The 23,521-nt window shown below is 47.0% G+C and overlaps 1 protein-coding gene across 1 annotated transcript in view; it reads left to right on the top strand.

The window, feature by feature from the left end:
• UNK (unk zinc finger) overlaps positions 1-3,193 on the top strand; it is a 134,262-nt gene extending 131,069 nt beyond the window's left edge. The window contains exon 17 of the mRNA XM_075349610.1: positions 579-3,193. Coding sequence (XP_075205725.1) covers positions 579-737 — 159 coding nt within the window. The 3' untranslated portion in view covers positions 738-3,193. The remainder of the gene's footprint in view (positions 1-578) is intronic.
• The last annotated feature ends 20,328 nt before the right edge of the window (positions 3,194-23,521 follow it).

The following is a 23,521-nucleotide window of genomic DNA, read 5'->3' as shown; positions in this document are numbered from 1 at the left end:
ACGAACTCGTACCGACCTCAGGCATCACACCCACACATCAGTTTTACCATATAGTGAATAAAATACCCCCAAAACAAATTGTGCAATCGCAGTCATTTTGCAATTTTTCTGCCCTTTGGAATTTTTATGTCGTTTTCCAGCACACTATATGGTAAAACTAATGGTTTCATTTAAAATTACAACTTGTCTTGCAAAAAAATAAGCTCTTATATGGCAAGATTGACGGAAAAGTAAAAAAGTTACAACTCTCGGAATTAGGGGAGCAAAAAACAGAAAATCTCTCAGGGGTGAAGGGGATAAACATTAGGTCTTTTTTCTCATAGTGGCTTCCCTTTAAGCCTGAACAGTTGCAGGAGGGCTCTACTTGGTGCATCTTACTGGTTATGTCTCAAGAGGGCACACATGCATTCACGCTTACATTGTGCAAAAATTGCTATTCATTGGGTGCAGGTACACACACTTTATATATTTTTATTTTTTTTTGTTTCTCGAGCAGAACATTTTTCGTGTGTGTGATGTCGGCTTGTACATGTCTTTTCATGAGTTGTTGGTCTAATGGATAATCTGTTATATTGCAGGCCGTTTTCCAGCTCCAGACTATGAAATGTCGCAAGTGTCAGGACCAGAATAGAGCAATGTTACAGTGCCAACATGGCGTGCTATGTGAAGTTTGTGCAGCCGAGGAAGGAGAGTGCTCTAGCTGTCAGCTTTCTATACAACCTGTTCTACAGCCATGACCCTTGCAAGCCTGGACCCAGGCTTCACAGAACTCACCTGTTTTTTTATATACTTCTATAAATATATATGTAAATATATTCATACAATGGAATCTAACAAAAGCTAAGCACTTTTAAACAAAAGTTTTTTTCATTCCTTTGGAAATTGCCACAAAGCCTCTAAAATATTTTTCCCCCTATGAGACACTCTGCATTAAATAATTTCAGAATCCTCCATGTTGGGGGGTCCAGGCAAATAGTGGCTTACTTGTATGCAAGAAATCTGTGCTATGTAATCTTTATTAATGGGACCAATTGGTGTACCTTTTTCCCACCTACAGTCTACAAAATTTGAAGCTGTCCAAAGTCTTTGCTTTTGTGCAGATGGGAACACAGAACTTCAATGGAAGATGGCAAATAAGGGCTTCCTTGTGGCAGCAGACAAGATGGATCATGAATTCTGATATATTGTATTAGCAGAAATTTCTACGTTTACTCCTCATTCACCAGCGTTTTATAGGAGTAGCGGCATCATAGAAATGTTGGGTTTATGGTCAGTGTCACTTTTTTCCCAGATTGTCAAAGATATTGTGTGAAACAAGCAGATCCAAACCCCTCAAAGTAATTCTTTCAGTATTGTGTGTCCTAAGAGGAGGGTTTCCTTTCGTACTGTACCAAAACTTATATTTCCAATAAGAAGCATAAAGACAGTTTTCTAATTGTTTATGTAGCGGAATACCTTCCTTCTTTTTAAAGTGGTATTCTCTCTCAGCTAAGCAGAGTGTTCAACTCCTAGGTGCCCTATCTGAACATTGAGTGCCCAATTCTTCATGGAGTAAAAGTGTTAGTTTTTCTGCAGCACCAACACGGGAGAAATCTGTCATAGAACTGCTCCTGATTAAAGGGAACCTATCGGCTTATTCATACTGCTCAAACCACCAGCCCCATTCATTCTGGCATTTCAGAGACCATATAGTTGAAGATCTGGCCTAAAAATCCTTCCCAGAGACCAGACTAGTCCAGCAACAATCCGGCTGGCTTCTTTACGCAATGCTGTAGTTATTTGAAAGGTTTTTACTTTGTGTATACATAGGGAGAGACCTGTCAATTACCTGGAATCGCTAGAAAGTCAACCGGGGGACAGTGCCACACTACTCTGCCTATACTACCCAGCAGGCACTTCAAAGAGATACTTGGCGGCAATCGTGCAACCGGCTTCGGAGTTCTGCTGTCTGTGGTTTGGGCAGCATGACTCAGCTGACAGGTTTCCTTTAAATTTATGGTTCATTTGTGAAATGCATTGATGTGCCAGGACCTAAAGGTTGGGAGATGATTAACTTGGCTTTTCTCTACAAATTAATAAGGGTTGTCAGGAGAAACCATGACATTGAAAATGCATCCCAATCCGTCAGCACCATGTTTGAGTAGCAGTAGTTGAGCAGATTTAAGTAGTTCTATTAAACTATTAAAATAGAAATGTTATACGGAATCTTTTTCTATAATTTTTTAATTATGGCTCATTTTTAGGCTCAAGACTTAAAGGGATGTTCCCACAAACAAAGTTAATTTCAAAGTTGATTTTAATCGATAGAAGTTTAGAATATTAATAATTTACACAATTTGACGTGTTAAAAAAAAAACAAGTTCCTGTGCTGAGATCTTATAAATGTGTCTCTGCTATGTACTGGGTAATGGCTGTGTCTGACCATACAGGGATATGATTATACCACAGTTCCTGGGCAGGGGAGGAAGAAAGGGAGTATACAGAGAGCACAGCATGGGATCGTATCTGATTTCCTTTTTTTGAGGTGAAGTGTTTCCCTGCCTGTTTTTAAAAAATATTTTCCCTCGTAGAATAATTTGCGATCCAGTGCTGTAATATTGGTATACTTACCACATCAGACCAGAGTATGATCAGACCATGTCCCTCTACAATCAGACACAGTCATTATACAGTACATACCAGGGGCACCTATATATAACATTATCTCAGCACAGGAACACTTCTGTTTTGTTATTTATTTTTTTGTTGTTGTTTTTTTAAATATATCCAATTGTATAAATTTTTATTCTAAGATCTGTTGAGTTAAAATGAGCATTGTTCGTGGGAAAACCCCATTAAAGGGAACCTGTCACCAGCTATTTTCCTTATGAGCTGTGGTCACCACCAGTGAGCCCTTATATACAGCATTCCAGAATACTGTATATAAGAGCCAAGGCTGCTTTGTATAACACAAAAAAAAAAACCCTTAATTATACTGATCTAGGGGGTGGTCCGGTCCAATGGGTATCGCTGCTCTCGGTACGGCGCCTCCTCCATCTTATGCGATAATCGTCCTCATACCCAGCCCTGTGTGGATGACACGTCCTACATCATCCACACAGAGCCCTCCATTGCCCTCCTGTATCTGCCTGGCTTAGTGCAGACCAAAGTGTTGTAGTGCGCTTGCGTGGACTGTTTTCGAAGTCTCTGTGTAGATGACATAAGACGCATCATCCACACAGGGCTGGGCAGGAGGTCGGTGACTGCGCAAGATAGAGGAGGCGCTAGACCCAAGAGCAGTGACGCTCATCAGAGCGCACCGCCCCCTAGGGGAGCTTAAAAAGGTGTTTTTTATGTTGTACAGAGAGGCCTGGGCTCTTATATACAGCATTCCGGAATGCAGTATATAAGAGCTTACTTCTGGTTGCCGCAGCTAAGGGAAAAACAGGTTCCTGTTAAGTGACTGACGGCCATGTCTGTTATAAATAGTACTGCCCACTGGACTCAACCACAAAATGAGCAGTAATCGAAATCAATTAATTGCGCTATACTGTAACCAATTTAATTTTAGTTCTTGCTCATGCTGATGTTTGAGTCTATTGACTAGTGACCGTTTTTCTTGTAAACGTTTGCAAACCGGGATGGCTTAAAAGTCCGATGGTTGGTCCTCCAGAATGACTGAGCCTAAAATAAATTACAATGCATAAAGTTCTGCTGAATCTTTTCCTACAAGCCTAAATATTGACCTACTTATAACCTCTCGCTGTAAACCATGCTCCTCACAAATTGGACTTTGTCGAACGTGTCAGATTAATTTTAAGTCAAAATGCTCTAAAAGGGTTTTTGGAAATGGTTTCTATGTAAACTTGACAACCCCTTTAACCAGCCTAATAATAAGTCACAAATGATTGTTAACTCTAACTTCAACTCTAGTATTGTAGCCTCTTTAGTGAGGTTTATGTATTAACAAAGGATTCTAGGATGTATATTTGTAGCTGTTTATACTGTGCACTTTGTACATAAGTATACAGAGAATAACCATGTAGAACCTTGTAGTCCCAGCAGTCATAGGAAATATCTGTACACACAAAACATTATGTAGAGATTTGGAAACTAAGACCCGAACCTCTCAAAAATTTGTCATGATTGTTTTTGTTGTGTTTTTGTTTTTTTAGTTTACATTTATTATTAGATACTAACCACACCAAGATTATAGTAGTATATGGTGGACCGTATGCATGACTGGAAGCAGTAAGAGAGTGCATGGAAGACATTTGCTTGTGTATTTATATATGTTTGAGGAAAAACAAATCCTTCACCCCTTTTCATTTTAGGTCAGGGTATTGTCTTTCAAACCATATACCCAGGAGTGATAATAGTTTACTTTTAAAGTGTGATATACATTACCGCGTCCGCCATGTTGGGGATATAGGCGAAGGTAATTGACAGGAGTATTGAGCAGTGGGAATTCGTATATATCCTCATTGAAAGTTTTGATTTGTCAGAAGTTATTGTAAGTTGCCAACTCTGATAATATTCAGAATTCTTGTTTTTATTTGTATTGTTCTTTGATACTACAGAACATTCCACATTGGTCCCAATGACTCGTTCTAGCTATGTCCCCAGTTGTTTTGGCCAACAATGATTAAGGCCTCCCTTTCCCCCTAGGATTATTATTAATATTATTTTTTTTTGTACACTGAGATTGCTTGTCTGGCATGATCAGAAAAGGTTTGTATCAAAATCTAAACATGTGAATTTTCTTTTTTTATATATATGAAATAAATCTATGTGAAAAAATCAACTTTTTCTTGATTAGTAAACAATAAAATGAATTTCTTCTGAAAAAGGATTATTCTTCTTTATGGTTTGGATGACGGTATCCGTAAGTGACATGCAAGGAAAAGGTTTTCTTGCCTCTTTTTTCTGAACCTTCATAAAAGGAGAGACACATCTACCTCCCTGTTCACTAGGGATGAGCTGATCGCTTCAATCAGGCGCCGGTTCACGGTCCAGGTCAGTGCTCTTTGGCCATAGACAGGAGCTGTGCGAATTTCCTGAGCTTCTGAGTTCCCCAGTGCAGAATTTGATTTACCGCTCTGGAGTAATGTGAGCTGTGCGGCGCACAGGTGATGTCTTGCCAATCTGGCTAATCATAGGCTGAGCCTAGGATCCCGGAGGATAAGGTATGTGTACATGTTAAGTATTTGCAGAAATTTCAGCATCTCTTGGCAGGAAACATGCAGCGTAAAATATACATGTTTTTTATATGCATTTTTGCTGCAGATTTTTCCTTGCTCATTACGATGAATGAAAATCTGCAGCAAAAACGCTGAAAATATGGACATGCTACAGATTTACATCTGTAACTTTAAAAAAACAAAAAAAAACAAAAAACAATGTGTGCATGAGACTTCAGGATTCTTGTTCACTTTGGCATTAGGAAACCCTTCAGATTTCTGACAAATACCGTAAAGAATCTGCATCTACGTCTAAAGGAAATAATGTTTAATCATCATTGGCCTGCAACAGTGACAAGAGGGCATCCTCAATGTCTAATGGTTTATTAGAAAGATCTCTATACTGTCCATTCATAAATTTGTACATTGTAATAACATTTCACTTAAACCTTCATTTACTGAATATCTCCAAGTTTGATAGCCTGTTTTTCTATTGCAGTTCACCCATTCTCTTACTACCCTTGGTTGTTGTTCGCTTCACCTTCTCTAGTTGTTATGTCCTTAGAATATTCTACAGTTGTGGGCTTCGGTGTATCTGTATCCACACTAGTGATTTGTGTAGAGCAAAACGATGTTCTTGTTATGGGCATCTATGCCTCTTTTAATGCATCCCATTATTTTATTTACCTTGACAGCAGCAGCCTGGCACTGGTCACTAATGTTGTTTTGTTGTCCACCATTACCACTATGTGCAGTAGTGACTGTCTGTTTTTCTAGTGTTTTTTTATAATTTTAATACACAATTGTACATTTTTTAACACTGGTGTTGTGTGTGGAGACACTGGGTCAGTGGGTGCTCTCGTCCGCTTATCTGGCCGCCTTTAGAAAGACCGCATGGCCCAGGGCTCATCCCAACTGAACGCTCGACCTCCGTAATCATGGGCGGAACATACTCAGACAACACAGGGTGAGGGAATCACAATATTAAGACTTTATTGGATCCCCAAACAATTAACAGCTCATAGCACATAACCAGCAAAACACACAAATGTAACAGGCCACAGAGTCTCACCCTTCCGCTGGCTCACCAGGGATTTAGAATGTCCATGCCTCAGAGCTTCCAGGGCTACTTACTCCAATCCAGCAGCACCCCGCTTTCGGCGGGCACCCACAGAGAATGGAATAACGCCAGATTTAGGAAGCTGGCTGAGGTCTGCAAAGTCTAGTCAGATGACTGTATTGTCCCAAGCTGGATTCCTTCCTTAGGTAGTCCTTGGCTTCAGCATCGAATGCAAGGATTCGGCTGTGATATCCATATAGTGTTATAATCCAGGTTCGGTTATGGCTTGCCAATCGGATCTGCACGTCCTAGATTGGTAGCATGTAGCAAGAGTCTACCCAGGCAATGGACAGTCCTCCTTCTTATACCCCTGAACTCTCCATTAAGACCATTTGGGTCTTCACAATTGATGAATAAGACTGGGCTTTTATTGGCTAGATCTCAAGCCGTATGCAAAATATCCCTATTAGTAATGATCTCTGACAGTAACAATGGCCCAGCCACATCGCATCCAACGATACAATGGAGGTTCGCACAATTGATTTGTCTGGGTATCTTAACCTCTGTGGTCAAAGTAATTACATGAGTCAAAAGAACTTTAACACTAGACTCAATGAAATGAAACAATGAGAGGCTTATCCCCCGTATATAAACAAAATGTCTTCATGTCCCTTGCTAGGCACTGACAAAGTCCATGTTGTCACATTTTGCATTCCAGTAGTAATAATAGGCATGCTCAACAAAGATGCCCCTTTCTCTGACTCCTCATTGGGGGACACAGGACCATGGACCATGGGTGTTATGCTGCCTATCCATAGGAGGATACTAAGTAGATGCAAAAGCATAGCTCCTCCTCTCCAGTATACACCCCCTGGCCGGGCCAGGCAACCTCCGTTTTAGCTTACTGTCTGTAGGAGGCACTTCCTTTCAAGGTTTGTTATTTTTTGAGGGCGACTGTTTTTCCTTTTGGGACCGATCTCCCACTACCATCAACGGGCGGGAACGTGGAGTGTCGCCTCCATGTACCCCCTCCTGCGACGCTGGATCCTGGGCTGGACGACGGGTTCCAAAGACACAGATTTTCCAAAGCCCAGGGTAGAAGCCTGTGTCCCTATAGCCCAATTCTTCAGCCCCTCTTTGCAGGCTCTGAGTTGAATATGGCACCGGTGTCACCGGACACAGCAAGCTGACTGCAATTTTCACTGCCTGGACTGAAGCAGTGTTTTAAGGTGAGATCCCTCCTGCCTGGTTTCCCAGACAAAGGGAGAAAAGACACTGCAGGGAAGGCTCCCAGGACATTTACAGTATTTATTATGAGAAAGTCCCTTACAGAGTGCAAGGAGGAGAGCCCCAAGGATCCTGCACACACAGTGTTAACTTTTCTCTAGCTTGCTGGCTGGAGGAGGGGGGTGTCACTCCTGTTTGCAGTAAGTCCTGCAGATAATTTCCCGGTGGCAGGGTGAGGGCCCAGGGCTCAGGGACTGTTTATTTGCTCTGTTTATTTGCTCTAGCAGAAAAGCCGGCTGATAACCACCAGTGACAAGCTGTGTGCTGACTGGAGGGAGAGGGAGGAAAACTATCAGAAGCTCCTTTCCCGCCGTTTTTTACTACCCACAGCAGGGGGGGCACACTGACTTCATCTTCGTGCTCTTTTAGCGCTAAGCCCTGCCGCGGCCGTGATAAGCCCCGCCCCCCCAAGGAAGGCGTGCGAAGATCTCCATAGAGCTTAATCCTTCCTGAGGACAGGGCCATCGGCTGATTCTGGTGAGGTGCTTGCTTCACTTGTAGCTCTGCTGAGCATTTCTCCCCCTCCTGGCATACTCCTATTAGGAACATGCAGAATTCTAAGGGCACTAAGAGTGCCAAGGCCCACATAGTCTATTATTCAGCCTGCACTGCCTGCCACGCTGAGCTACCACGTAAACACACCTCTTCTCTCTGAGTCCTGTGCCCCTATAGCCCCCCAAGACCCCCCTGCCACCAGCGCCGCAACAGTCAGCCCAGAGCCTAGGGCTCCCAGCCCACCGGAATGGGCACAGTTTCTGCCCCAATACATGGAAAAACTGTCACAGAACCTGGTGCTGGCTATGCAATGTCGTCCTCCACACCCTTCTGGGTCCCTGGACGGAACGCAGCCTGAGGATACCCCTATGGAGGATCCTTCTGAGGTAATCCGAGCACATGCTTCACCGGTTGCAGGGATCAGGAAAAGAGCACACGGACGGGCGTCTCCAGCGGGCTCTCCCTCGGGAGCACACAGGACAGGCTCTCCCACACGCTCCACGGCTTCTGAAGAGCTGGAGGAGGGAGAATGCTGTTTATACCAAGAGGATTCCTTGGTTTCAGCCTCCCCAGATGATCAAACTGCAATAGACTCCCTTATAGCAGCAATCAACCAAACTCTGCATGTGGAGGATCCCCCATCCACTACCACTGACCATGCGGTCTCCTTTAAAAGGGCAAGGAAACCCCAAAAGGTTTTCGCTGATCACCCAGAGTTTCAGGATATCCTCACAAAGCAAAGGGAGAAGCCTGACAGGCGCTTCGGTAACCGAAAACTCATGGAGTCCCGGTAACCTTTTGCCTCACCTGCCCCTAAGGGCTGGGCCGATCCGCCCTCGGTCGACCCCCCCCCCAGACTCCCACCTTACCACAAAGACGCTCCTGTCTTTACCCGATGGTTCCTCCATCAAGGACCCGACAGACAGGTGGAGCACCTCGCCCGCTCTGCTTTTGAGGCTGCGGGTTCCTCCCTCTCGCCCTCCTTTACCGCTGTGTGGGTCGCAAAGGCGATCTCTGTCTGGGCAAAATCCCTTAACACTTCGCTTGAGGAATCCCAGTTCACTCATACCTTCACAGAGGTAACAGCTCAAATTGCCGCTGCGGCGGAGTACCTCATGCAGGCCTCCATGGACGCTGCTACCTGCGCAGTGTTTGCCGCCTCAAATACCATAGCCATCCGTAGAACTCTCTGGCTCCGACAATGGCGAGCGGACTCTGCCTCCAAGAAGTCTCTCACGGGCCTTCCCTTTTTTCCAGACCGATTGTTTGGCGAACGTCTGGACAAGCTCATTTCTGACGCCACGGGAGGAAAGAGTACCTCCCTCCCCCAGCTGAAGTCCAGGACGTCCTTCACCAGATGTCCACAGTCCTCGTTCCGCTCCTTTCGGAATTCATTTGGTTGGTCGACATCCCATGCTGTCCCCACCACCAGCCGCGGACTACGCAGGGACCGACCTTCTCAGCTCTCCCCGAAACCCATTTCGTCATGGCAGCCTAGACCGAAACAGTCCAGGACTAGGGAGACTCGGCCACGACGTTTTCCCCCCTCATGACTCCTTCGGTGCCCCGGAAGACACACTCATTGTAGGAGGTCGACTGCGGCTCTTTCATCACATCTGGGCTGCCGCCTCAGACGACAAATGGGTGCGAGACCTTGTGTCTTCCGGTTACCAGATAGAATTTCGGACCCGACCCCCGAGTCGGTTCTTTCTCTCAAACCCCCCAAAGACTCAAACGACGCAAAGCTTTTTTCTCAGCAATCCACTCGCTCCAAACAGCAGGAGTGATAATACCTGTCCCAGACGACGAGAAGTTCGGGGGTTTTTATTCCAACCTCTTTGTGGTCCCCAAAAAGAATGGGTCAGTTCGACCTATCCTGGACCTCAAACACCTAAACAAACATGTGCACGTACGGAGATTCAGAATGGAGTCCCTAAGGTCCATTATTGCATCCATGGTCGAAGGGGAATTCCTTGCTTCCATAGACATCAAGGACGCGTACCTGCACATACCCATCGCCCCAGATCACCAAAAGTTCCTCCGCTTCGCAATTCAGGACTCCCACTTTCAATTCGTAGCTCTACCCTTCGGCCTTGCCACCGCACCAAGGGTCTTCACCAGTCATGGCGGCCGCCATGAGCGTCCTTCACGCCAGGGGAGTAGTCGTTCTCCCTTACTTGGACGACCTCCTCATCAAGGCCCCCTCCTTCCGCGACTGCTCAACCAGCGTACAGATCACTGTGGACACCCTATCCCGCTTAGGGTGGCTAGTGAATCTGGACAAATCATCCCCGATCGCATCACAATCAATCACCTTCCTGGGCATGTGCCTGGACACCCATCGGGGCTTGATCCTTCTCCCTCAGGACAAGGCGATCGCTCTTCAACGAGCGGTACGCTGCCTTCTACGTCCTGCGTCTCACTCCATTCGATTCAGCATGACAGTGCTCGGCAGGATGGTGGCAGCTATGGAAGCAGTACCCTTTGCTAAACTGCACCTCCGCCCACTGTAGCTAGCCCTTCTAGCGGCCTGGGACAAGAGCCCCTTCTCCCTGGACAAACATCTTCACCTGACGCCTTCAGTCAGGTACGCACTCCGCTGGTGGCTTCGGTCCTCATCTCTATCGAATGGGAGATCTTTTCTCCCAGTGAACTGGCTGGTCCTGACCACGGACGCCAGCCTCCAAGGCTGGGGAGCAGTGTACCGGCACCACACTGCTCAAGGACGTTGGACGCCCCAGGAGTCTTTCCTACCCATAAAATCCTGGAACTCCGCGCGATCTTCCTCACGCTCTGCCCTCTGCTAGCGGGTCATCAGATTCGTGTCCAATCGGACAATGCGACAGCTGTAGCCTATATCAATCGGCAGGGGGACACCCGCAGCAAAGCGGCTTCTCTCGAGGCCCACAAGATCCTCAGCTTTGCCGAATCGTCGGGATCAGTGATATCAGCAGTACACATACCGGGGGGTAGAGAACTGGGCAGCAGACTTCTAAGTCGCCAAGGCCTGGCCACCGGAGAATGGTCTCTCCACCCAGATGTGTTTCTACACATCTGCACTCGCTGGGGCACACCAGACGTGGACCTAATGGCCTCAAGGTTGAATGCAAAGGTACCCGCGTTCATAGCCAGGTCCCGCGACCCACAGTCCATCGTCGCGGATGCTCTAGTCTGCTCCTGGCACCAATTCCGCCTACCTTACATATTTCCACTTCTACCCCTGATGCCACGGGTAATCAGGAAGATCAAGGCAGAGGGAGTCCCGGTGATACTGATAGCACCGGACTGGCCCAGGCGCGCCTGGTACGCTGAATTAGTACAAATGCTCACAGACGCACCGTGGCGCCTTCCAGACATCCCAGACTTGCTGACCCAAGGGCCCATTTCCCATCAGAACTCCAGAGCCCTGAAGCTGACGGCATGGCCATTGAGACCTGGGTATTAACAAGAGCGGGATTCTCCCCCGTGGTTATTTCCACCATGATCAGCGCTCGAAAGCCTGCTTCATCCCGCATTTACCACCGTACGTGGAAAATCTTCCGTTCATGGTGCAGGGAAACTAACGTCCAGCCTATGCCTCTGGCCATCCCCAGAATTCTCGACTTTCTACAGTCTGGCTTGCAAGCGGGGTTGGCTCTCAGTTCCCTTAAAGGGCAGGTCTCAGCGCTCTCCATCTTCTACCAATGCTGCCTGGCTCAAAAAACGCAAGTCAAGACCTTCCTCCAGGGCGTTTCCCATCTAGTTCCCCCTTACAAACGGCCGCTGGAACCATGGGACCTCAACCTCGTTCTGGACAGTCTCCAGAGGTCTCCCTTTGAACCCCTCAAGGAATCCTTCCTTGCTCTTCTGTCCTGGAAGGTAACATTCCTGGTGGCAATTATGTCCATCAGACGGGTTTCGGAGCTAGCAGCACTCTCTTGCCGCGAGCCTTTTCTGATCTTTCACCAGGACAAGGTGGTTCTGCGCCCCCTTCCGGATTTCCTTCCAAAGCTTCCTATCCCATTCATTTGAACGATGACATTGTTCTGCCTTCCTTTTGTCCACACCCGGTTCATAGGGTGGAAAGGTCTCTGCATTCGTTAGACCTCGTCAGAGCTCTCAGATATTACATATCCAGGACAGCCCCCTTCAGGAAAACGGACTCTTTGTTCGTCATTCCTGAGGGGCCTAAGAAGGGACAGGCAGCTTCAAAGGCGACTCTGGCTCGCTGGATTCGCTCTGCGATCCAGGAAGTCTATCGCTTGCAACTCAAGCCCATTCCTAGTGGGCTGCGGGCTCATTCTACTCGAGCAGTTGGCGCTTCGTAGGCCATTCTGCATCAGGCTTAAGTGGAACAGGTGTGTAAGGCTGCGACCTGGTCTAGCCTACATACGTTTTCAAAGCATTACAGAGTCCATACCCAGGTTTCAACTGAGGCAAATCTGGGTAGGAAAATTCTGCAAACGGCAGTAGAGCACCTCTCTCAGTAGGCACTCCAATGAGTAAAAAGCTGTGGAGAAGAAGCGCAATAGGGTTTTACCCCAATAACACACGGGGTAGAGACAGGGAGCAGTAATACTCACCAAGTGAAGTTGTGAAAGTCACAACTACTATGCAGGCATGGAAAGTTTTGATCAAGGCAGCAGCAACCCAGACGGCAGATAACAGAGAACAATAGAGGAAAATAGGGTTTATTTGAGCCGCGCCAATGATCACTTCTCAGGTATTCAGATTAATGGATCTTTATTTTGCACAGGTCTACGCGTTTCTGGAGTCTCAGCTCCCTTCCTCAGGACCATCAGGCATAAGAACACATCAAATCTACCATAATGGAGACTAACACAGTATAAATACATTTGATGACATCACAAGACCGCCCCTGAAAAAAAAAAAAAAAAGGCGGGAAAGGGTGCATTGCAGTGAAGCATGATGCAATACAAGTAACTTCATGAAAGATGTGAAAAATAAAATCAATTATAGTGGCGATAACACATATCTCAGATCGTGAAATAATGAAATTACTCAAAACATAAAAACACCAAAAATAATAGATCTATGTGTGATCATGATTATCTCTCAAAAAATATACATATGTATGTGCAGGGAGGACATGAAATGAGCCTAGAACTCACTTAGACATGTCAGTGCTGGAAAACCCGGGAATATAGGATAGATCAGTGAGAGCATGAGACCACGCAGCCAACAAGGCAATTACTGTTGCTGGGTGATGGAAGAAAAGAAACAGTCAAAATGCCCTGAATCCGTGAAAAAAATATATAAGAGAAAAAAATCCATAGCCTAGGTTCCAGATGGAAAAAAGTCCAAGGATCAAGGAACCGCTTAGGAACATGATGTAGTGAGTGAGTTCAAGAAAGTTCAGGAGTGTGGGGAAAAAAAAAAAAAAAAAAAACCCAAAAACAAAAAAGCAACCTTCCACATGCGCAAAAAGCAAGTGCCAGAACCAGAAGGTGAAATGAGTGCAGGACCGTGAGAAGAAAAATTACGGCGCTAGCGCTGAGAGCCAGGGAGCAAGTGGATAGCATTTGAATTAGAGTGAATGGAGTAAGACATGTAGCAAAACAACAATAAATGTGCACTAATCAGATCTGAATGGACTAGATCATGTATAATAGCCGGAGGAAATAAATGTATATATAGAGAGGACACCTAAAGAAAGAACAAGGAAGCTCCTGCAGAGCGTCAGATCAAATAATGTATATTAAAATATAGGATCAGTGTGGATAGAAAAGCGAGACTAGGAACCAGAAAAACCATATGTCCCAAGTGCAAGACTGCAAACCATCGTGGTGAGCTACCAGTGATGCCGGGGATCAAAGAGATGTACCTCTACTACAAAAAATTGTAGGAGAGAAAATAACGGAGTGTAAAAAATGTGATAATAAAGGGTGGGTGATGCAATCACCGTATAGTATATCTGCTAATGATGCAATCAAAGTGAAAATATATAAATATATACATACATATTAAATTTTAGAAGAGCGCCCCCAAGTAGGAAGGGGAAGGGGAAAAAAAAAATAAATAAATAAAAAAAAAATAAAATAAAATAATATATATTGTGTGCTCGAGGCAATTATTGCTAATAAAAAACAGATATGAATCTGTGTCCCAAAAAAAACTTATAGATATGATGCATGATGATAGTAAAAGCATAAAATAGACCTGGCATAAAACATAGCTAAAAACCTATAAAGGATGCACAAAATGAAACTATACACCATGTTACAAGAATTAATAAAAACATAAAAATTAAAAAAAATATAATGTAAAAAGCACTAGGGCGCTAAAAACATATATGAATATAAATAAATGAAATGTAAAAAATGTATTTTAGCTTACTGGTTTTGGTTCTTAAGGTAACTAAGAGGTAAGAAACAAATTGGATCATAAATAACTGTTTTTAGGGTATCCTAGGGGTGATTTAAGACACGGGTCAAAACCGACTCGTTAACATAAGAAATAGTAACAGAAAGCTAACACAAGAGGAAGGTTAAGTATGCTGACATCCTCAAGCACAAACACAGCCCCCTACATACAGTATGAGCCTCCACATAACCTTCTATATACAGTATGAGCCCTCATACAGCAAACCTATATACAGGATTAGCCCTCGCACAGCTCTCCTATATACACGATGAGCCCCCACATAGCCCCCTATATACAGGATGAGCCCATGTATACAGTATGAGCCCCCCATATAGCCTGTCTATATACTGTATGAGCTCCCACGTAGCCCCTTATACACAATTACCCTTGCTGGTATTTTATTATTTTTCTCCCTACCCTAATCTCCACTCATGGGAACTCTACATTTTCATTAGCCTCACATGTATTACTACGTAGGATGGGTTATAGGGACGATTTTACATATAAACACACACCTCCTCCTCGCTTATTTGTACAGTTATTTCTGACCAGACTATAGCTACCGTATGTAGCAGCCCAGTTGTACCTTTCATCCACCCATGTCTCAGATTTCCCCACCATATAATTAACTTCTAACCATATTAATTATTATCCCTCCATCTGGCATTAGTGTATATGTACTTTTGTTTTTTAATTTATTCCCCATTAATATATCTACTGTCCTAACCCCTCCCCCATGCCACCCCCACTTTCATTACTTAGGCCAAGGTCACTATGTACCCTAGGGGTCTCAAACTCAGCAGGGTAAATGGGCCACACATAGGAAAAATTTGAATATGACAGTCCTCCCTCTTTGCAGCACAAGATGATGTTTTCAGTGATACCTTATTTTTCTATGACTTTTTGATCATATTTTATTTTCTTAATTTTTAGCTTTTTTTTTTCTTTTTAACCCCTTCACGACCTGCCGATTTTTCGCTTTCCGTTTTTTTTTTTCGTCATTCTTTTTCTAAGAGACGTAACTTTTTTATTTTTCAGTCAATATGGTCATGTGAGGGCTCATTTTTTGCGGAACGAGCTGTACTTTTCAATGAAACCACAGGTTTTACCATATAGTGTACTGGAAAATGGCAAAAAAAATCCAAATGCAGAAAAATTACAAAAAAAGTGCGATAGCACTATTGTTTTTGAGATATTTTATTCACTGTGTTCACTGTATGGTAAAACTGATGTGTGGGTGTGATGCCTCAGGTCAGTGCGAGTTCGTAGACACCAAATATGTATAGGTTTACTTTTATATAAGGGGTTAAAAAAAATTTGGAAATTTGTCTGAAAAAAGTGGCGCATGTTTTACGCCATATTCCGTGACCCGTAGCGTTCTCATTTTTCGGGATCTATGGCTCAGTGACTGCTTATTTTTTGCGACTCGAGCTGACGTTTTTAACGGTACGATTTTTGCGCAGATGCTACGTTTTGATCGCCTGTTATTGCATTTTGAGCAAAAGTTGTAGTGACAAAAAAACGTAATTTTGGCGTTTGGAATTTTTTTGCCGCTACGCCGTTTACTGCTCAGATTAATTGATTTTATATTTTGATCGGGCGTTTCTGAAAGCGGCGATCCCAAATGTGTGTATATCTTTTATTTTTTTAACCCTTTAATTTTCAATGGGGCGAAAGGGGGGTGATTTGAACTTTTTATGTTTTTTTTTTTTGTTTTTTTTTAATTTTTTAAAACTTTTTTTTTTTCTTTTACTTTTTGTTTTTATTTTACTAGTCCCCTTAGGGGGCTATTGCGATCAGCAATCCTATCGCTCTGCACTATCTGCTGATCACAGCAACACAGCTGTAAACAGCAGATACGTGCACTTTCTGCTTCCCTGGCCTCCGTGGAAAACGAAAGTGAAAGTAGTTCATATCTAGCACAGGAGTCATCACATGACCCTGTGCTACCATGACAACCATCGGAAGTCACGTGATCATGTCACGTGACTTCCGGTATCGGGCGGTAAGTAAAACTTTACCGCGATCGCGTTTATAATGGCGCTGTCACATATTGACAGCGCCATTACAGGGGTTAAACGGCACGAGCAGATAACGATTCTGCTCGTGCCTAGCAGGCACACATCTCAGCTGTGAAAATCAGCTGAGATGTGCGCCGATCGCAGCATGCTGCTGCCAGGAGACCGCAGGCAGTAACGTTATGACCGCTAGGACGTAATTTTACGGCCCGCGGTCGTTAAGGGGCTAATGGTGTTTATCATATGGGTTGGGGTACAGGTCTTCATTTTACTTCAGTTTTTACATAAAACATCATTTTTAGTGGCCAAATATTTTTCAGTTATTTTTTTCTTGTAGTAATATCCCCACTCCAATCCCCTTCTTTTTGTATTGTCCCCATTCTGCACCCCTTCTTGTAATAATGCCCCCTATCCTTGACCCCCTTCTTGTGGTAATGTCCACATGTTGCAATAATTTTCCCCATTCTGCCATTCTCTGAACATACACGAAAAAAACTTTCTTCTCATCTCTCGTCTACCCTCAGCAAACAATCTCCTCAGTCTTCCTCCTCGGTCGGGGAGGGGGGCACATAGCAGTGCCACACATTCAACTGAAAAGAAGTGCTGGTATCAGCAGCCCTCTGACTTCCTGGACACGATTGTGTCGCCCAGGGTTATGGGGTACTCTGTCCCCGGTGGTGTATAACTGGGGAATGTCACTTGGTGGCCGTTGCCCGGTTCTGTGCCCTGGGGGCTTTTTGAAAAAGGGGTATATTTACAGGGAGATTAAATAAAAGTTTATCATGTGACGCCACTTGCGGTTTGCAGCTAGGTAGATGGAGCCGCCGCTGCACAGTTTTCACTACTGGGGCTGGTGTTAGTGGCATCCTTGATGTTAGGCCCTCCGCAAGCAGGGCCAGGCCCCAGAGGATAGGCGATGTAGATGGATGTTGAAAGAAGACAGGCCACACAAGGGGTTGCGGTGTAACTGGTTCCTATGCTCACGGCAAGATGTAAACTGTTCACCTGAGGAAGGCTGGTGCTGACCGCAGGTCCCCTTAGTCCCAGTGACGGTTTAGTGACCTGGTGGCTTCTTTCCCCTGCACCTGTCTTTGGTTGGTGGGTCTCCATGGCTTGGAGCGGCTGGGGGTCCCCTCCTGATAGTCTCTTAACGGCAGTTAGATGACGGTAGCGTGAACCCTGTGGGGTCGGAGTCTCTAGTCCTGTTCCCTGGTTCTCCCGTTGCTACTGTGTCCCGAACTTCAAGGTCAGTGAGGTCCTGGATGGTCTCCTCACTGTGCAGATTTTATCAGGTCTGCTTGGAGCGTTTCCCTGACCTAGGATTCTGTACCCCGTCGGTGCTGTGGTTCCGGGAATACTCCATTGTACTCCACCGGCAACCAACCGCCTGGACCCTCAGGTCACTGTTCTACTCCTGTGAGTGCGTCTGCTCGCTTCCTCTCTCTGTCACTCCTGCCGACTACTCCCTGACTGTCCACTGTCTACCCCTCCCACCTGGTTGTCTAGTTGACTAGATTGACTCCACCTCTAGGCGGCCATCCATTGGTCCAACCATAGCCTGGTACCATTCTATGGGGGAATTGGGCAAAAACAGGGATTATCTGGAATGATTGTGTGTTTACCAACACTGGTCTTCCGAGTTTGTGGGGGGTAGGCCCTGCATCCTGGTGGGGATGCAGTACCTTGTAGCTCCCTGATGACCTCAGGGGCGCTACACAATTGTCTCATGGGCCACGGGCCGCACAGTGGAGCCTCAGAGGGCTGCATGCGGAGCACAGCACGCGTGTTTGAGACCCCTGAGCTACACTTCTTCCCCCCCCCCCGTACTGTAATTGCCCTCTCCCCTGTCCCTAGAACACTGTGCCAACCTTTTAGTCATTCTTTTCCCCAATAGGGCTGCATCCCATTGCGATACAGCCCATCAAAAGCAAATAACCGACAGGGTACACGAGAAGCATTATCCGATATTAATGCGAGGCTGAGCTGATAAGGAAGTTGTTTATGTCCCTGAGGTACTATGTTTTCTCAGCTGTATCTGACTTTCCGGCAGATAATAACAATCTTGGCATAACGCAAAGCCATTTCCTACTATTTCTGAAGAATTTCTCAGCTTTGTGACTTGGCCCACTGCCATGAGTCATTGTGACTTGAACAGCAATGAGTGAGTAGAACGAAAGGTCCATCTTATATATAGTAGGCCATATTTCTCAGTTCTTGTACAGAACTGTACATAGTATATAGGGGGATGTATATAGGAGCTATGTGGGGGCTCATACAGTATGTGTGTCAGCATGCTTAATTCTGCTCAATATTAAGTGATATAAACATTATTTTATATTAATATTAATTGTAACTAATATGTTGGTATTAATATTGAGCAGAATTAATTTCATCCTATTGGTCTCATGTGGACCCTCAGGAAAATTAATATCACACTTCTGCTCAATTATGTACAGTCAGTGATTTTTTTTGCGGCGGTACGTGCCGGTATGGCGTACCGGAAAATCCGAAGAGCGCTGAGGGAAAGCACCTCTGGCTCTGTCCACATGGCTAATTTGTAAACTATGCAAATTAGCCATGTGTAGAGCGGAGGCACAAACAGAGCAGCCACTGGAGCTGCAGGACCTGCGAAGATGTCACGTACATGTGACTCGGGTGGGCGGAGCCATGGAGTTTTGCCCTGTGGGCCTCTGCATACTTTCCGTGGTATCACGCCCCTATGGGTGTGATACTATAGAGTCACATGAGCGACGTCCCCATCGCTCATTCTATCCTGCACGCTTTTATACTTACCATTGCGGCAGGCTTCTAAGTATAAACGTGCGCAGGATAGAATGAGCGACGGGGACGTCGCTCATGTGACTCTATGCAGGCCCTGTGTCAGCACATGCAAACCCGGTCAAATACCGGGGCCCTGGGCTGCCGGGGGGCCCACTCGCACTGGCAGGGGGGCCAGTGCCAGCGCTGTCACCGACCTCTTCCCTTGCCGAGGATCGCACTTTCAATTGTATCAGCATCGCAGGTGCTGATACAATTGAAAGCAATGATGAGAGACGGAGCGGCGCGCTCCCTCTCTCATCATTCTCCTGCAGCGTCTCTCGTCCTCTGTCGGCGCTCTGAGCCTCTGACAGCTCTGCAGCGGAGCGTGGTGATGTCACCACTGAGCGCCTGCTGAGAAGTCAGAGTGACATCAGTGGACACGCTGAGGAGACCGAAGCAGCGGGGAAACGAGGTGAAGTGAGAGGAGGCTCACCGGAGCAGGAGGATGTCCGCGGGCACCAGAGGAGCAGGAGCGCGGCAGCCTATACTGGAGCATGGCACCAGAGCAGGTAAGGGCTCGCAGAGCTGAAGATTCATAAGAAAGATGTGAGTGTTGCTAATGCTGCCCACTGTGCATGTGTGGGGGAGGGGGGGGGAGGCTAATGCTGCACACTGTGCATGTGTGGGGGGGGGAGAGGCTAATGCTGCACACTGCATGTGTGGGGGAGGGAGAGGCTAATGCTGCACACTGTGCATGTGTGGGGGAGGGAGAGGCTAATGCTGCACACTGTGGGGGAGGGGGGGGTGACTAATGCTGCACACTGTGCATGTGTTGGGAGAGGGGGGGAGAGGCCAATGCTGCACACTGCATGTGTGGGGAGGGGGGAGAGACTAATGCTGCACACTGTGCATGTGTGGGGGAGGGGGGTAGGCTAATGCTGCACACTACTACATGAAGGTGCCTAATGCGATCTGGGTCGGCACTGTGGTATATGGCAGCTGTATACTACTTGAGGGTGCCTAACCCTATCTGGGTCTGCACTGTGCTATATACAGGCTGTATACTACATGAATGTGCCTAATGCTATCTTGGTCTGCACTGTGCTATATACAGGCTGTATACTACATGAGGGTGCCTAATACTATCTGAGTCTGTACTGTGCTGTATGGCGGCTGTATAATACATGAGGATGCCTAATGCTATCTAGGTCTGCACTGTGCTATATGGGGGTTGCATAGTGCCAATGTGGGTTGCATAGTTCCATATGGGGGCTGCATAGTGCCTTATGGGGGCTACATAATACTTTATGGAGGACTATGGGGCTCATAACACTATATGGAGGAATATGGGGGCTGCATACTACTATACCCCCAGAGTTATATGTCCCCCCACCCCAGTGCTGTATACCCCCAGAGCTGCATGCCCCCCCTCTGGAGCTGTATGCCCCCCCCCCTCTGGAGCTGTATGCCCCCCATGCTGTATACCCCTTTCCACAGTAATATGTATGCCCCCCAGTAATTTGTATGTCCCCAGCCTCTCTTGTGATGTATATACAGCAGTGTCAGTGTGCTCTGTGTGCGGCCATGTCTGTTAGTGATGGTCACGAATCAGTGCGGCACAGACACATGCCGAGGAGGAGCTGGATGGAGGCAAGTGGGAGATGTGAATGAGGATGTTGCTGGCTTCCCAATATTACAAATATCTCTGTCTGTGTGCATGTATGATGTGTATCTATGTATGTCAGTGTATATGACTGCGTATAGATTTATGTCTATTTATGTGTTTTTGTGAATTTCTCTTTAAATATGTATCTGTATATGCCTGTATGTGTATGTATCTGTGCATGTGGGGCCCACTGAGACTCTTTCGCCCAGGGCCCAAAAAAACCTGGAGCCGGCCCTGACTCTATGCCCACAGGGGCATGATACCACGGAAAGTATGCAGACGCCCACAGGGTAAGGCGCCGCCAATGGGGCCAGCGGCTCTATAATCTAGATAGGAAATATGAAAGGAATAAAACGTTTTTTATTACTTTCATATTACACAATTTTACAGCACAGGGATGCGTAGGGAGCAGTTATTAGGGGAAATATGCATCTGCTAATATGTCAGATCGCATATTGGAGGTGTGAGGTTCTCTGGAAGCGTGGAGGTGACATGATCTCCCTGCACTGCTGATGATGACAGCGCACACGCAGGACACAGAGTCCCAGCGTGGTGACATCATCGCTCAGCGCCGGGACTCTGCTGTCTTGTGCGTGCGATGTCCTGCCTGCACTGTACCGCTCAAGACCTGATGGAGCAGGTGAGTATATGAATTTTTTTTTTTTTTGTAAAACGCATAACAGGGGACATAAACACCAAGGCTGGGGACCCATATACACCAGCACAGGGCCCAGGCTGAAGGCCCACATGCATCAGGCTGGGGGCTCATATATACTAACATGAGGGCCCATATATACAAGCATGGGGTCCAGGCTGGGAGCCTAGTGCCTCAACAGGTAAACAGTGCACAGGATCTCCCGGCTGCCCAACAGCACCCCCTCCCCGCTCCTCAATCTCGGCCGCCGGCGCCTGACAGCAAACACTCCTACCCCCCCCCCCCCCCCGCTCCTTGCCTCAGAAAAATAACCACTGTGTACAGTATAGCGCTATGTTGTGTACAGCGCTGTACATAAGGGAAAAAAACTGCCTGTCGCACATAGCGCGCCGCTGTCTCTTTTGCTTTCCATCTACAGATGTGCACCTGTGTGACCTATCAAATGATCTATCAAAAGGGGATCATTTGACATGTCACGGGATGCATCGAGGCTGGGGGACCCACACCTTCTAAACTGCCCGGGGCCCTGGCTACTCTTGTGGGGCACTGCAGCCCGAATGTGGATGCTGCCCCCTGACTATTGGCCCCTTCCCCTGTGGAAATTAGGTGATCCCCCTTTAAGAGACCTCTCGACTTTGTCACTCCCCCGGAGGCGTCATCGGATCCTCCCCCCGCAGCTTACTGCACAGGATCAACGGATTTCTGGCCACTCTTACTGAGGACCCAGACCAGTTGGACTGCCGGTATTATGGACCCGCTCATGGATGCGGTAACAGAGCGCATCGGCAGGGAGGGGAGCGGCTGGCTCACAGGGCTTTTACCTGTGGGCAGCTTCCTCTCTGCCGAGGTTCAAGCGTGCGGTGCCGGCGCGCGGAGGTCTAAGAGACATACCCGCCCGCCGGCCCGTTTGAGCCCGCCACAAAGTTCAAAAAGGAGCGCGAAGAAAAACTCTTCGCGCTCTCAGCTAGTATCCCCGCCCACCTGCTTTAGCTCGGCTGCCGGCACCATTGGGAGGGGCGCTCCAGGGGACAGGGGGATAGCGCAGGCTGACGGGACTCCTTTACAAGCTGCAGGCAGCTGCGCGGGGAAAAGGGGATCCGTTTTCCCTCATATACCACCGAGCAGCACTGCCCCGACCGGCCTGCCCTTAGTTGCTATGGGAGCCAACAATACAAGCCAGAGTTCTTCTGGTTCTAGCAGTGCCTCAGCAGACATGAGAGCACCGCTTGATCCGGCACATATAGCTCAAATGGGGGGTGGAGAGGGGCCCCTAAATGTTCCACAGGTGGATGAGCAGTTGGTCCTGTGGCCCCCATCTGATCAGACACCGCCACCATCACAGCTGAGCCAGCCTTTACTTATTGCCCCACTAGGTTCTGGCTTAGCTTCGCAGCTTAATCCCCCCAGTGTAATCGTACCTCATCAATTGGCACCCTATGTAAGGGGGGATGGTGCCAGTTCGCCACTTGGCCTGCAGAATAGCCTCCTACAGATGAGGGCGGGGGTGATTAGTGGAGGCTAACAGAGCATATCACGGTCACGTGCTGGGACCCCGGCCACGGCTATTGCGGGTGGTGCGGGCAGCCATCGTGGGCGTGATTCCTCATCAGCATCATCTGATGTACAGCGCGCGCGTCGGCGCAGCAGGCGGCGCAACAGCAGCCGTTGCCACGGCAGATCCAGGTCTAGGCGGCGTAGCCGGCGTTCCAGGTCCTCGCGCTGGCGCTCCCCCTCTTCCTCAGACGGATCCCCAGAGAGGTCACACAGGAGACGGAGAACACCAACTGCTACAGTTGTGCAGCGAGGGGATGTGGGTCCAACATCCGGGGACCAGTTCCAGGATCTGGGAAATACAGTTTCTTCGACGCACGGTGAGTACCCTTACGTGGGGGTTTGGAGTGGGGTTGGGTCCACCGGGGCCGAGCCTAGGGATCCGACTCAGGGTCATAAAGTCTTCGTGAACCCGAAATTGTTACAGCTTCCCGAGGGGTCAAAACCAACCCCTCCTGGTCCGGACCTTTACAAAGGTGGCCTTTTTTGCGGGGTCCCTCCCCTGGG

Source organism: Anomaloglossus baeobatrachus, chromosome 5 (genome assembly GCF_048569485.1).
Source record: "Anomaloglossus baeobatrachus isolate aAnoBae1 chromosome 5, aAnoBae1.hap1, whole genome shotgun sequence".
In the NCBI taxonomy this organism is placed as follows: domain Eukaryota; kingdom Metazoa; phylum Chordata; class Amphibia; order Anura; family Aromobatidae; genus Anomaloglossus; species Anomaloglossus baeobatrachus.
The sequence above is the reverse complement of the archived record's forward strand: the minus strand, read 5'-3'. Positions and strand labels throughout refer to the sequence as shown.